General features: G+C 36.2%; 1 protein-coding gene across 1 annotated transcript; it reads left to right on the top strand.

The window, feature by feature from the left end:
- Positions 1-1931: 1931 nt before the first annotated feature.
- On the top strand, positions 1932-13762 carry LOC132153106 (oxysterol-binding protein-related protein 11-like). The gene is made up of 13 exons (XM_059562339.1): positions 1932-2287; positions 2729-2797; positions 2940-3115; positions 3323-3402; positions 3982-4170; positions 4296-4494; positions 6511-6653; positions 8543-8683; positions 8844-9294; positions 9378-9564; positions 10396-10578; positions 10928-11081; positions 12160-13762. Exons 1-13 carry the CDS (start codon positions 2220-2222, stop codon positions 12241-12243), a joined length of 2124 nt encoding a protein of 707 aa, XP_059418322.1. The 5' UTR covers positions 1932-2219; the 3' UTR covers positions 12244-13762.
- Positions 13763-14933: the final 1171 nt, after the last annotated feature.

The following is a 14933-nucleotide window of genomic DNA, read 5'->3' on the forward strand; positions in this document are numbered from 1 at the left end:
AGTATTATAATATTTTACTTTGTGTTAGGTAATACAATGCTTTTATTTTAGGTCAGTGTTAATTACGTTTTGACAGTGCTGAGAGACAAACATGGCAGCTTTAAATACAACACTATTTTAGAGCCTTTGTATATGGAATGTGTTGTGTTTCTGTCGTACTGTAGTAGTGATCTCTGCGATGTTCAGAATTTTATTTTGCTTTTAAAAGCGTCCTGTTTGATGAAGAGATTAATTGTGTGAAATATGTAGCAAATGAGAATCCGGATTTCATAGTGAAACTCTAAAATATGGTGGGATTATGGTATGAATTCATATTTACGGTATGTATAGTTGTAGTTTATATTCTGAAATGTTGGACTGACTGAGCCTTACAGTTTCAGGGGCTCATTATAATGTAACCGAAGGAGTTTTGTACTCTCAATCAAACCTCAACTGAAATGCCTTTCCTTTCAAGGACAGTATTTTTTTTCTCCACTCAAGGACAGTATGAGTATATAGTTTTAACCATAATTTTCTTAGATTGAAAGCAAGCCTTTGATATATGCTCATGTAGGAGAAAATTGTAATCACTGCAAACATTGAGGCTTAGTAGCATTGGAAAATTTACAAACAAGTTATTTTATTTAATTATGCTTTTTCTGTTATTTACATTTCATTTGGCTTAAAGGATAGCATTATAGGACATGTTCATAGTTAATTTGTATTATTGCTGCATAAATAGTAATTATTTTGTAAATTGTAACTCAGTTGAAAATGCTTCTATTTGAGTTTCTCTAAGTGAGTCTTGTACCATTTCAGTTGAGATCATCCTGGAAGACTACAGCATGTTTTACTTTCTAATGAAATTGGCAATTTATCAGGAGAAATGGTTTTTATTTATTTATTTACAACTATGTCCCAATGTTCAAATGTAGACTCTGCTTTATAGACATATTTCATTAAATATGTCTTTGTATGACGTTTTCTTTATTTGACTTGTTTTATCTACTAATTAATTTGATAATTAATTTTTGAATGTTTTGGTTGGAAACATAACAACAACAATAATAATAATAATCTGAGGAATCTGACTAACCATTGTCTTTTGATAAAAATTGGATTCTACAAAAAATAAAAACTGCTTCTAAATTACCATAGAAGAGGATAACAAAGTATCAGCCCGTATGAAGATAAAGCGAAATGAATTGAAAATGCCAAGTCATGAGACTGTTGTAAGACCAAAGACAAGTCTATGCAGAACAAAATATCTTTCACTTAATCTCATTATGTTTTCCCCATTTTTTGTATTTTATGTGATACATTAGTGCTCTTTTAATAATACACAGTAAAAAGAGATGTTAACAGTTCTCCTGTTGAGACATGATTTACATTGTAAACAGTTGTTTATTTTCCCAATAAAATTATTTATGACAAAGAAATGTTATTATTATTATTGTACCATTGTCAACATTTTAAAATGGTAAAATCCAATACATACAAAAGGCCAATATTTCGATGCCTAAAGTTAAACGGTATTTTATTTATTTATTTATTTTAATCACCGTTTTTTTCAGGTTTGTTGACAATAAAACAATGGCTAGTTTCCAAAATGTGCATATGAAAAGATGACTACTGTGCGATGTGCATTTTACTTATTCTTTTAGAATTATCATGCATATATTTTTAGAATTGAGAAACTACATGGAATATTTGTACTTTGCAACTTAAATGTTATTTATAGTAATCGACATTTCACCATAAATTGACTTTGAACGTCACGAGGGTGGTGTCATTAGATCTGGCCAATCAAAATGAGAGTTGAGCTAGCGCGCTTGCGTCTGGGCTCCACCTAAGACTTTTAATTTGAAAGGTGGATTAAGTGGCGGTTCGGAAGTAAAATTACATTATACACTAAAAATGTATTATTATTGATGTGTGCAATATGCTATGCATATAATAAATATAACCAAATAATTCCGTTTATGAAAAATGCGGTTAAATGAATGTGTTTTAGACTACCTCCTGTCACATGATGCGGCTCGCGAATGACTTCATGCTCTGTCATGGCTGCACGAGACATAAACATGCCAGTGGTTCTGTGATTCAGAGCATTAAACCAGTGCGATGATTAAAGCAGGGATCACAACAAATCATTCTGACTTTAGGTCCGCCATATGAACTGTGTTTTGTGCGCCAGGTGAAGTGATAGCGGAGTTGTAGATCACAGGAAGGATCCGATCATGCAGACTGAAGCCGTGCTGGAGCATCAGAGCTCCTGCAGGACGGGCTCCAAACCCTGGCAATACAGGTACTTTACACAATAATATCTCCTTTAACAGTATTTAATTACGAACCGCTCGATATTAAACAGCAAAGGTTATTTTTTTTAAACGAAGGGGAGGTTGTTTAATATTCCATTTCCGGAAATAAACGCATGTCACTGATTTTTCTGTCATGTCGTCCCAACCCTTGTGATTTTCTTTCTTCCGTTCATCTCAAAATGAGATTTTAGACAGAATGATATCATAAATCTTCTTTCAATTTCATTATATATACACACACGATAGACCATCATCTGATACAGTTAAATAGCTATTGATCTCCCAGAATCCTGTGAATGGTTGTGTATATTATACAATTTTTGGTTGATATTTGATGGTATCATTTATTAGGTAATGGAATGAATATGTTGCACACACTAGTGCTTTGTGTTTGACATCATGATGTTTTCTTTTTATCAACTGTCAAGTGATCTGATGGAAAAGGTGGATGGGTATTTAATGAAGTACACCAATCTTGTGACTGGATGGCAGTATCGGTGAGTCTGGAGTATCTATTATTTGATATGAACAGGCTCAAATGGAATTCTTTGCTGATAAAGGGGAAATCTTTAGAATTCTGCAGGTAAAATGCAACAGCTAAAATATTTAATAATCTCTGTTATGTTTCCTGTATTATAGATATTTTGTGCTCAACAATGAGGCAGGACTGCTGGAGTATTTTGTGAATGAGCAGTCCAGGAATCAGAAGCCCAGGGGCTCGCTGCCATTAGCTGGTGCGGTGATTTCCCCCAGCGATGAAGATTCACACACGTTCACTGTCAATGCCATCAGCGGAGAACAATACAAACTCAGAGGTTGTCACATGATCGATTTCACTCTTTCTTTTTTGCTACTTTTTTAAATCTTAGATGGTTTCATTCCTTTTATTTATATTCTGCTCTCTTAACCATAACACAGGTATTTTTTTATTTTTTTTTGTGTGCAAAAAATCTTAAATAATATTATCCCAATATTATGATTTATATTTAAACCTTTTTTATTACCTGTTTGCATATCTTCAGCCTCAGATGCAAAGGAGCGACAGCACTGGGTCAGCCGACTGCAGATCTGTGCGCAGCACCACACGGAGGCGTTGGGCAAAGTGAGACTTACATCTCGACTCCTGTAATATTATTAACTAAACTGCACTGCTCAGTGACTTATTACATTACAGGAACAGACAGACAATCTGTTAAATTACAAATAGATAATTCAGAGTTTAAGATTTTGTCATCATTTATTCACCATCCGTTTGAACCAATGCCATTTGGCATCATTGACATCAAGTCTGGTATTTTGCTAGCAAGTATATCATAGTATGTTGATAGCCAAAGAAACTGAAATGGTGTTCAAAATTAAACGAGCAAACTGGTATGATGTGACTTTGCATAGCATATCTGACTTTATGTGACTGAATGAGATGCAGCTCAGAGAAAAATAATTAGTCAATAATGACTTATATTTCGGGTCAGCTTCTCACACTTCAGAAGACTTTGATTATAGCGCATAAATTATAATGACTACTTTTATTTGACCTTCTTGGAGCTTCAATGTCGAAATCAACATCAGCTTTCCGGCATTAAAATCTATCCTGTAGTGTTCCTTGAAAATACAGTACAGATTTGGATCAAAATGAGGTAAATGATGATAAAATTGTCCTTTCTGGGTGATTATCCCACAGACAAACCCACCACTTCAGACTCGCAGTCTCTCCATGGCATCTCAGGGCAGTGGCAGCTCTCCAGGATCTCAACACAGGGTCAACCAGAACTCAAATGCCCTGCTGGGGCTGTCCCAACTGCAGCGCAGCTCATCTCTTTACTCCAGCAGAAAGTCGCTCCTGCCTGATCACTTGCTGGAGGCCAGAGAGGTGAGACTGAGTGATGCTTTTAACAAGCCCAAATTACACAGTCTCTTTGGAACTTCCCAAGCATCTGATCTGAAGTTTTGAGGTGTTGTATGATGTTCATTAACCAACAAATACTCCTCCTTTAGATGATGAGCCAGGCACAGGGCCAACACAGAGACCTGATCCAGAGTATTGAGGGTCTGCCCTCCTCCCAGGGACCCTCTCCTTTGGACCAAGACTTGCTGCTGCTGAAAGCCACCTCTTTGGCTACCATGACCTGCCTCAGCGACTGCCTGCATATCCTGCAGCTCCAACAAGTGGCTCGACAGAAAGCTTCTCTTGGTGGTGAGTGTTTTTATATATATATATGTATATGTGTGTTGATCCTTATGGTTTTCTTCATTTTGTTGACTTTAACAGTAGATGTGTTTAAATCTCTTCATTTCCACGTCACAAATGCATTACTTGTTGGATAATGGAAAAAATAAACAGTGACTGCTGAATGGACATCAGGGAAAAATTATAACAAATATAAAAAAAAATAAAAAAAAAAGTGAAATGAGGTTCATAATGCTAGACATCTGGTAATTCACCTCTGTCTGACTCTTCTAACATTAGACCTGACTTTGCTTTATACTTTTTCTGATGCTACTGCTGTACTTAGATGTAAAGTGAAAGCATTTCTCTTCCAGTAAAAGACAGTAAGAGGGTTATTTATAAGCACAGTTTCCAACACAGAAATTATTGATCGGTGCTGCTCCTATGTGCCGTACAGCTAGAGACTTTTCTTGTATTCCTATCGAGTTTTCTTGGTCAAGATTTTAGCACAAAATTGGCAGCGTTTATTTATTTTTTGGCATACATTAAGATCTGCTTAGATCAAGTGTTTTTAACAGTCATAATTTAGCTTTACATGACCATTTTCCACCCTCTCTTTTAGGATTACATTTTTTAAGCTGTGCCTTTAAAACTTTATGTAAACATCTTCACATTTGAAAAGAGATGCAGTGCTTTAGTTCACTGAAGATGAAGTTACATTAGTGAAATGGGAGGCATTACTCACAAGCTGCAGGACTTTTTACATTGAAGTGCAACTCTCCCATCCTTCAATATCAACCACTTTGTAAAGCCTAAATTACATTGTGAAATGACTGCAGGCAGTTTGTGTTTAATATTAGGTATTTTGGAAGGATATGCAGAGATGCGGCACAAGGTTTAGCAAACTTTCTTTATTTACTCTTATTGTTAGTTTTTTGGCATTTAGAAATAATATTACTGTATCTGTCGGACCAATTTATTTGCCTTTCAATGACTGGATTCTGCCAGTCTGTAAGTTTCTGAATACCAAATAAGGATTGTTGATGTGTAAACACTGGTGTGATATGTTTTTTTTTTAATGGTTACTATTAGTTGCCGAAATGCAATCCTAAAATTAATAATGTAGAATTACAGGCCCCCATACTCTCTTTTAACAAATCCGCCATCAGACAGTTATTGAATACCTTAAATCACATATTCACTGCGACTCGCTGATCCTTAGTGTAATCCAGGCCAATGCAATACGATCAAGATACACAATGCTCATGTCACAGTGTCTGGGTTTACCAATAGCTGAACAGTAAAATGGTAGTTAATTATAGAAAAACCACAAGCGTTTGTGGTCACAAATCTAATAATCTCAGGCCATGTTTGTGCCTGTAAAATTTATGACCTAGAGCCCTGCTCGGGGAGTGGAATATTGTTTTATAATTAATGAGGAACTGTATCCACCACTGATAGACTTCTGCAGGTAACCAGAGCTCTGCTGGCGTCACTCAAGCACGGCGATTGACAGACTTATCAAATTGAGTTACCATACCATTCTCATCGTTCTTGGATGAAAATGTCTTCTGTCAGATCTGAATGTTTGGGGACTCTTCTGACGCAAAAACCCTGGGAGTTTTGCAAAACTGAAGCCTTCTAGTTGTCAAGCGACTTTAATGCCAACCATTCGTGAAGAATGAATATTTGATTACTCTCTGACTGGAAAGAACCAACATGTAAACATCCCACAGTTCCAGGATCATCTACATTTCTAGTGTAAAAAGTAGTGATCCAGCTTGGGAACTGTCTAATGATTGGAACAAAATAAAAACCTCCAGATTAGTCTCCGTGCCAATAAGCAAACAAGTCAACAATGAGCAGGGATCAGTGCAGACTGTGAGACCCTGGGCTCAGGTTTCCTCTGAGAGCTCTGTGTCAGTTGTCAGAGCTAAACACCCAGAATCTCTGTGGCATTAGAAGCTGCTGTTGGACTGTGGGCATCGTGCTGGTGGGCCGATGAAATGAGCACCCCTGAGCCAGGTTTTGTGTGTCCTGTAGGCCATGCCTTCGAGTGGCTGGAACCAAAACTTCCTGACATCCTGAAGAATGGAGGGACGCTACCCAGCATCACAAACGATGATGATAAAACAGAGGAAACTGTTCTGGAACCTTTAGAAATGGACTCCTGTGACATTGCTTGGGTAAGATTTTTTTTGTCTAAACTTTTTTTTTTTTTAATTATTATTCTTGCATTCAATCTGTGTTATCAGTCAGTCTTTTTAATGGGTCTGAATGACTTGCAAACAAACCAACAAATCTAAGTTTGAATAATCTTTAAAAGTCTTTATTGAAAGTCAATGGTCAAACAGTGTGAGTCTTGGTCACTGACAAATGGTTGTCCAATTAAGTGTGGAAAATAGTGTGTACATAATTCTAGACATATTTTTAATTATATTTCTATGATAATTTATCCCCAGTTTCACAGACAAGGCTTAAGCTTAGTCTCAGATTAAAATGCATGTCTGGGCTGTATTAAATTAAAGAAACTTCCTCTGACATATCTTAAAATATGTGAGTGCAACTGTTTGGTCTCAAAATGCACACCAGTAATATTTTTCCAAAGGCACATGTATAAAAGATAGAAAAAGGGGTTACATGTGCTTTGTCTTTAACAGAAGATCTATTTTAATACCTTCTTTTCTGAATTATTTGACTTAAAGTTTGCTATCTTTGTTTATTATAAAAAACAACTCAAATGTGGTTCGATATTTTGTTATAAAATGAATGAAATTCATGCGTTTTGAGTGTCTAAAGTATCCATGTATGTTTTGCCTCTGTATGTTAACACAGCATCACAACTGTTGACGACTGTATTCATAGCAGATGCTGCTGATGATTACTGACATTGTTGATTTGGAAAAGGCTCTCAGACTGTGAATCTCAAGAGTAATCCTTTGCTTCAGTTACCTTCACGTAAACAAACACCTGAGCCTTCCTGAATGCTGGACTGTAGACAGGGCTCCCTTTTAACCTAAGTAAACTTGTCTGTGGTCTTAAATGTTTACTATGCTGAATATTCATGCAAAATATTTTGCTTCACATAACAGTATCATCCATTTCAGGCAGCATAACAGATATATTTACATTGCAAAAACAATCATATACAGAAAAATCTATAAATATTCTACATAATGTAAAGCTGTTTTTGGCAGGAGTCATTAGTGGTGTTTGTTGAGGCAAGCAGCACTATTACTGTTACTCATACTTAGGGTTTGAGATTTAAATGAACAAAAACACACTGTAACTTGTCCCAGGCATACAAATGATGCCTCGTTGTGAAGCCTGTTGAAATAGGTGTGTTGTTAATTATTTAAGTGATCGGATTTATACATTTAATGGTAAAATGGGAAAAAGAGTTACGATTAAGGAAGGACTCTACGATATAGAATATCATCGAGAAATGGTTCATGGAACACCTAGTAATACCTTTGAATTAAAAAATTATGATTTTCAGGAAGTCAGTACAATCTTAAATTATGTACATTTTCTATAGCAAATATTATTTTTAAGCTCTGAAATATTTAATCAGCCATTAGCTTTTATTATATTATATTTTTCTGTTTTAATTTTATTAAACATTTTAGTAATTTATGTTATGCGTTATGGTGTTTTATTAGATTTATAAATAATTTCTTTACACCGCTTTCATTTATTTTTATTTCAGTTAGTAGCCAAGGCAACGTTTCTTTATTAGTTTATCATTTATGATTTATATTTGATTTTCTTTGGGCTTTATTTTAATTGGAAATTATTTTAATTAGTTATAGTTAACAATAACAACACCAAGTTTTTTAATAACGTTTGGCTTTTTTCACCACTGTATAATTAAGCCTCTGCCTCTATAAAATGTTTAAAAAAATAATAATAATTTAATAAAGTTATTAAAAGGTCAGGAATGGTCATTGGTCAAAAGGTGTGGAAACCCTGTAGAGACTTTGGGGGCTCCAAAAAAAAGCTAGTTTTGTCCTTGTGGTTATAGGATTTTAGTGGTTGAGTAGGATGCAATCATGGAGTTTGGTGTGGGTTTCAGGAGCAGGAAGAGATTGATGCCACACAAGAGGTAGATGATTCAACTCCAGCCGAGGAGGAGGAGCTGAGTGCTGTTGAAGAGGAGCGCAGCATCATTCTGCACCTCCTCTCTCAGCTCAAACTGGGCATGGACCTCACCAGGGTATATCAGCTCCATCTCATTAATGGCTTTCATTTCATCCCCTTATACATTTTTGAATTAATTCTGTTATACACTAAAAATGAGCTTTCATTAAAATGATATTTTTCAGTGTACGGTTTATTAATTATGAATTAATATAGTGTTTCACATTGGCGTATAGGTGGTCCTGCCAACTTTCATTCTGGAGAAGCGCTCCCTGTTGGAAATGTATGCAGACTTCATGTCCCATCCGGACCTTTTTGTCGCCATCACTGATGGCTCCAGCCCAATGGACCGCATGGTCCGATTTGTGGAGTATTACCTCACTTCCTTCCACGAAGGTCGCAAAGATGCCATTGCCAAGAAACCCTACAACCCCATCATCGGAGAGACCTTCCACTGCTCTTGGAAAGTACCCAAGGCGACGACACCTCCAACAGTTTCGAAAGAAGGGACCTCATGCACGTCAGACTGCTACAGTGTCCGCTTCGTGGCTGAGCAGGTTTCCCATCATCCACCTGTGTCGGGCTTCTATGCAGAATGCCAGGAGAGACAGATGTGCATCAACACGCATGTATGGACCAAGAGCAAGTTCATGGGCATGTCCATTGGCGTCTCTATGATCGGAGAAGGTGAGTTTCGCCTGCCTCTGACTCACTTTTGTATGAACATTTCCACTGTTGATCATTAGAAATGTTCATTCCTGTGCTCGCAGGTAATCTACACCTATTGGAGCATGGTGAAGAATACACCTTCAGTCTGCCCTCTGCTTATGCTCGCTCTATCCTCACTGTGCCCTGGGTGGAACTGGGAGGAAAGGTCAATGTCAACTGCACCAAGACAGGCTATTCTGCAGTCATCACCTTCCAGACAAAGCCTTTCTATGGGGGCAAGCTGCACAGGTCAGGATCATACTGGATCACATTACATGACTCCATTTTCAGTATAGTGTTTTCAATGTAAATTTATACGCAGCCCTAAAGAACTGTTAATTAATGTACACTACCATTAAAAGAAAGATCAAAAGTGACTTATACTAATAAGAAATGTTTCTTAAGCACCAAATCAGCACATTAGGATGATTTCTGGAGGATTATGTGACACTGAAGACTGGAGTGCTGTACTGGTGGCTAAAAATTCAGCTTGGCAAGTCAGCTAACAATTCAGCTTCAATTATTATTATTTTTAAATATATTCACATACTGTAAGAAACATTTTAAATTGTCCCAATATTTCAACAATGTTATGTTTTGTTTTAAAATAAGTACAGCCTAGGTGAGCATAAGAGACTTCTTACATATACATAAAAAAAACTTACTGACCCCAGACTTTTCAACTTTAGTTTGTATGTCCTGATTATATGTAGTTCAGAAAAGAGAACAAGCATTATATTCAATAAGAAAAATTCAAGCCAAAGTTTAATTTATCTGTAATAATTTCCCAACTTCTTTTTGACCCCTAGAATTAAACTGGCTGCTGTGCCTTCAGTGTGGGTTTGCTGTGGGGTCCTAGTTTGCACTGCTCCACTTCAAGCACAGTATTACTTGTACATCCAAAACAGGTTATCAAAAAAAAAGGATGGGGACTTCAAGGATGGGAATCAGCAACATGCATTTAGAAAATAAATGGGATGAATTTTCATTTTTATGTCGATTTATCAATCTCATGATATCACTTTAATCAGAAAGCTGAGCAAGTGGACTGTAACAGAAACCTGTGCTTTGTTTACTCAGAGTGAATGCGGAGGTCAAACACAACCCCACCAACTCTGTGGTGTGCCGAGTGCAGGGTGAGTGGAACGGTGTGCTGGAGTTCACCTACACCAGCGGAGAGACACGTGTCGTAGACGTTACCAAACTCCCAGTCACCAGAAAAAGAGTACGACCCAATGAGCTGCAAGGACCCTACGAATCTAGGTAACATCAGCCAATCGGTTTATGCGATCAGTATATGCAAAAAAAGTTTTATGATATTCAAACCACTCGATTGTACACACAATTAATTCAACTACACAATTAATTCTGAAAACAAGTAATTTAAATGAATGGTTTCAAACGTTATATTTTGAAGGACTGAGAAAGTTAGTTATATGGGTTTGGAACAAAATGAGGGAGAGGAAATTAATTTTTTTTTTTTTTTTTTGAATTATTCCTATAAATGAAAACCATAGCTGTCTTGTTATCTGTGGATTCAGAGGCATTTACTGAAAGCGTGTTGGTGTGCTGTGAAGGCTCCATCTATAACATGTGACTCTTCTCTCTGCAGGCGACTGTGGCAGCATGTGACGGAGTCTCTGAAGGAAAGGGATATGGATAAAGCCACAGAACACAAGCGTTTCCTGGAGGAAAGGCAGAGGAAAGAGGAGAGGCATCGTGCAGAGACACAGACAGCATGGAGGACCAAATACTTTGAGCGCAAAGTAAGAACACATCTGCATCTTATTTTTTAAAATCATATACTAATTTATATATATATATATATATATATATATATATATATATATGTATGCATATATATATATATATATATATATATATATATATATATATATATATATGTATGCATATATATATATATATATATATATATATATATATATATATATATATATATATATATATATATATATATATATATATATATAGTAGAAGATAGTGTGGATGTACTGTTATTGTAGTTAACCTCTGGTTAAGGTTTTTTCCAGCTAATGTTTTTATAAATAAAATAAATTTTTGTCCTTGAAATGTGACAAATTCTTGTACTTTTCAACACCTCCCACACCCCCATTTTGCACAATTAACATGAAGTTCCATGGTGCATTTTGTCTCAATGAATGCCTTCACTTTGATATGGGTAACAGGTGACATTAACTTCAAATGCCAGTGTTTTTTTTGTTTTTTTGTTAAATGTCTGGAATAAGGTTTGAGGTTAATGGAAGCTTGAGGTATTCATTATACAACTTTTTAAAGTTATTACTTGTCTTGAAACAGGCAGTTTGCTTAAAAGTGACTACAGAGGTTGTCAGGATCATTAACTGTCACCACACTGATCAGGAGAACCCATCTACTCTCTGTAGTCTGCTTTTACGGCCTCATTGTGTTTAACATCATGCTCTTGCAAACTATTCTAACTCAAATTTTCCAACTAGTAGATTTTAAATAAAGATCGAAAGAGTTGAAGTAATCGAACCGTGGTGTGGTTTCTTTAAAGCCTTTCTTTAGCTTTTTGCTTCTTCCAGTTATATTTAGGCTTCAAAACAGTAGTATTAATTTGTGGAGATTATTTTGTCTAACACAACGTATGAGAATCAAAACTCTTGTTGGTCACAAATCTTCTCATTTATCTTCTGCAGTAATTCAAAATTATATGTATAAATCCTGTTGGCTTTTTATCGAGGGGATTGTGGTAATGCTAACTTCTGGTTTGTCCCCCTTGATTGGATAATCTTTGGTATTACATTTTTTAAGTTCTAATTTTCTAATTTGTCTTTTTTTTAGGGTGAAGGCTGGGTGTATTACCAACCACTGTGGAAAACGGAGGCCCATAGCTCTTCCCCGGTCTCTCCTCCACAGAACCCCTGACCTCTGACATGTTAAGCCCTGAGTCCAGGCATTGTACAGCATCCTGCTGCAGTAAACCTCTGCTCCGGTGTGCCCTCTCTCACTGATGAAGACATATGCTGTCCTTTGTATGATTCCTGAAACGTATCTACAGTTTGAGTGTTTGTAACATGCTTTGTGGACTTCTGGGTTTGCACTATGATGTTCATATTTTGCATCCCTCGGTGGGAAGATTGTTGTAGAACTACACAGTGAATGATTTCTTCAATCCGCACACAGATATTGTTTGTTGATGTTGCCTTAACGAGTGTCGTATGTAAGGAGGGCTGAGTACAGCGTGACAGCTCTTAACATGGGATTGTCTTTGAGTTGAACTTCTTAATCTTACCATACTTTGGTGTTGACCACGGTGCGGTCAAAGTTCTCTGATTCTTTTAAAATCGTACTGACTTATCATGATTTATATGATATCAAATGAAACTTAGGATTAGGGGAGCTCATTCAAGTAGGTGGGGTTCAAAGGACAGGCTGCTAGCTGCGTTGATAACTGGCGAGATGCAAGTTGTTATTGCTTAGCCAGACGCAGCTGGAGTCCCGATGAGAGAGAAACCATTGGCTTGGCTTTCGTATTATACCGTCTTTTTCTCATTCTCGCTCTGGTAAATGAAGCTTGCAGGTGCTATACACAAAATCTGGGCCAGATGGAAGTGTTGAGGTTGAGGCCTGCTCTTTCTTTTGTTTCTGCTTGATGTTCAGTGAACAATTTCATTGGCTTTAGTTTAGATATTCAACCCTCCCAAAATTCTGTCTTCACCCTCATGGCATTTAAAATCTAGAAGAATGACTTTCTTTTGTGGAACACGAAGATATTTGTTGAATGTTGTTTTTTTTTTTGTGTTGTTCATACAATGAAAGTCAATGGGTATACAGTAGGATATACAGGTTTATAATGATATAAGGTTGAATTAATGTAACCGAATTTTCATTTTTGGGTGAACTGTTCTTTTAATGCTTATGCACTTTAACAGTTTAAACCTAGAAAAGAGCTAGCTTTATAATCTTCTCTATATGCGCAGCAATATGTGTAAATCCAACCCGATTAGACAGTATTATTGGAGATACAGTAAGCTCTGTCAGACACCAATCTGATCGGTCCAAGTTATGCAGTTTAATTTCATTTGAGTTCCACTTTGATTCTACCTCGATTGACATTGATAACATTAAAGGGTAAATTACCCAAAAATCACACTCATGTTGTTCTATATAGTCCATATAACAAGTGAGCTACATTACAAGTCTTCTGAAGTCATGCAATGCTCTTAAATATCAGTCTGAATAACTGACTGAAATTTATGCTAATGACTGATATTTGGCTTTGAGTTTAGTAGTGGCACATCTAGATGCCTAGATCTAAATGAGCTTAGATTTCAGTCTTGCTGCTGAAGAAAAAAACTAACAAAAAAATAACACCTAAAACCAGTTGATTTAGTCATCTTAGTTTGTCTGACTGTAAGACCAGCTAAAACCACCGAACTAGGTAAGGTTGTATACAAGTTTTATAGAGTTTTATGGAATTCCGAGGTATAGGTCACAATTCACTGGAAAAGAGCAGCTTGGACATTCTGCCTGACATCTCCTTTTGTACTTCATGGAAAATAAGAAAATAATATGGTTTTTGAAACAACATGAGGTTGAGTAAAAGATGGCAGAATTTTCATTTTTGTGCAAAGTGTTTCGTTAAGCACAAACAGATGTGTTGATACATCTGTTCCTTTCTTTTTTTGTCAAATTTGAGGTTTCAAAGTTCTTTAAGATTTTGTGTTCAAATGCTTCATTGTTCAGTTTGCCAGTGGGGAACAGTGGGAGTGGTGCTGGCTGAAGTGTTGCATCTCTCATATAATCTCTGCTTCAGCCCTGGCATTGGTTGTGCTGAGAAACTTGTGGTGCCTTATTTGTGTTAGTTTTTCTCCCGTTCCACCTCACAGCCATCAGCTTTCTCATCAGACTGAAGCCACAGCCTTTGTACATATCTTCTTTCATTTTCCTGTCAGCAAAATACAGAATTCCCATGAAGCATTTGGTACAGCTGTGCTCTCCACTCAAGTCATTCTGCTGAGCCATCAACTGCACTGATGTTTTAAATACACTCCCCATAGCCTCAGAAAATATGATTGAAAAAATAAAATTGTTAATATATTGGAGGATGTCAACTATTGGTCAACTTTTTCATTTGAGACTTGATGACACTGTTTGTGTGGTATCAAGATATGAAGGAAGTTAAAATGTTCTGCAGTGTGACATGTTAAATGGCATTTAGCTCTTTTTTTTGCATTATGCATGCAGCTTTATGAGCTCATATTAAGACATTGAATGTTTTGTACTTCATGAACATTGATTTGTCACATTGAAGGATCATTTAAACTAATCTAGAAAAGGGCAAAACTAAAGAAGCCTTTTTCTGTCTTTAGAGTAAAAAATAATAATAAAGGTAATTGTATTTCTCACAATTGCAACTTTATTTCTTGTGATTGCAACTTCATATCTCAAAGTTTGTTGAAGCTTATTTTTAAAAGTTAAATTTTCTCACAATTACCAGTTATATATATATATATTTTTTTTTTTCTGAGGCAGAAAAAGGTTTTGAATACAAAAAAAAAATGCTGGTGTAAAAGAAAAAAAGTCAATAGACACATTATGCATATACATTTTAT

This window comes from Carassius carassius, chromosome 11 (genome assembly GCF_963082965.1).
Source record: "Carassius carassius chromosome 11, fCarCar2.1, whole genome shotgun sequence".
Lineage (NCBI taxonomy): Eukaryota > Metazoa > Chordata > Actinopteri > Cypriniformes > Cyprinidae > Carassius > Carassius carassius.

What these genes read in the sequence shown, in the direction of transcription:
- LOC132153106 (XM_059562339.1), top strand. Translation starts at nt 2,220, where the DNA reads ATGCAGACTGAAGCCGTGCTGGAGCATCAGAGCTCCTGCAGGACGGGC. An exon ending in CGTCTCTATGATCGGAGAAG is followed by an intron (nt 9,295 to 9,377) that starts GTGAGTTTCGCC and finishes CTGTGCTCGCAG; the next exon opens with GTAATCTACACCTATTGGAG. An exon ending in CAAGGACCCTACGAATCTAG is followed by an intron (nt 10,579 to 10,927) that starts GTAACATCAGCC and finishes TTCTCTCTGCAG; the next exon opens with GCGACTGTGGCAGCATGTGA.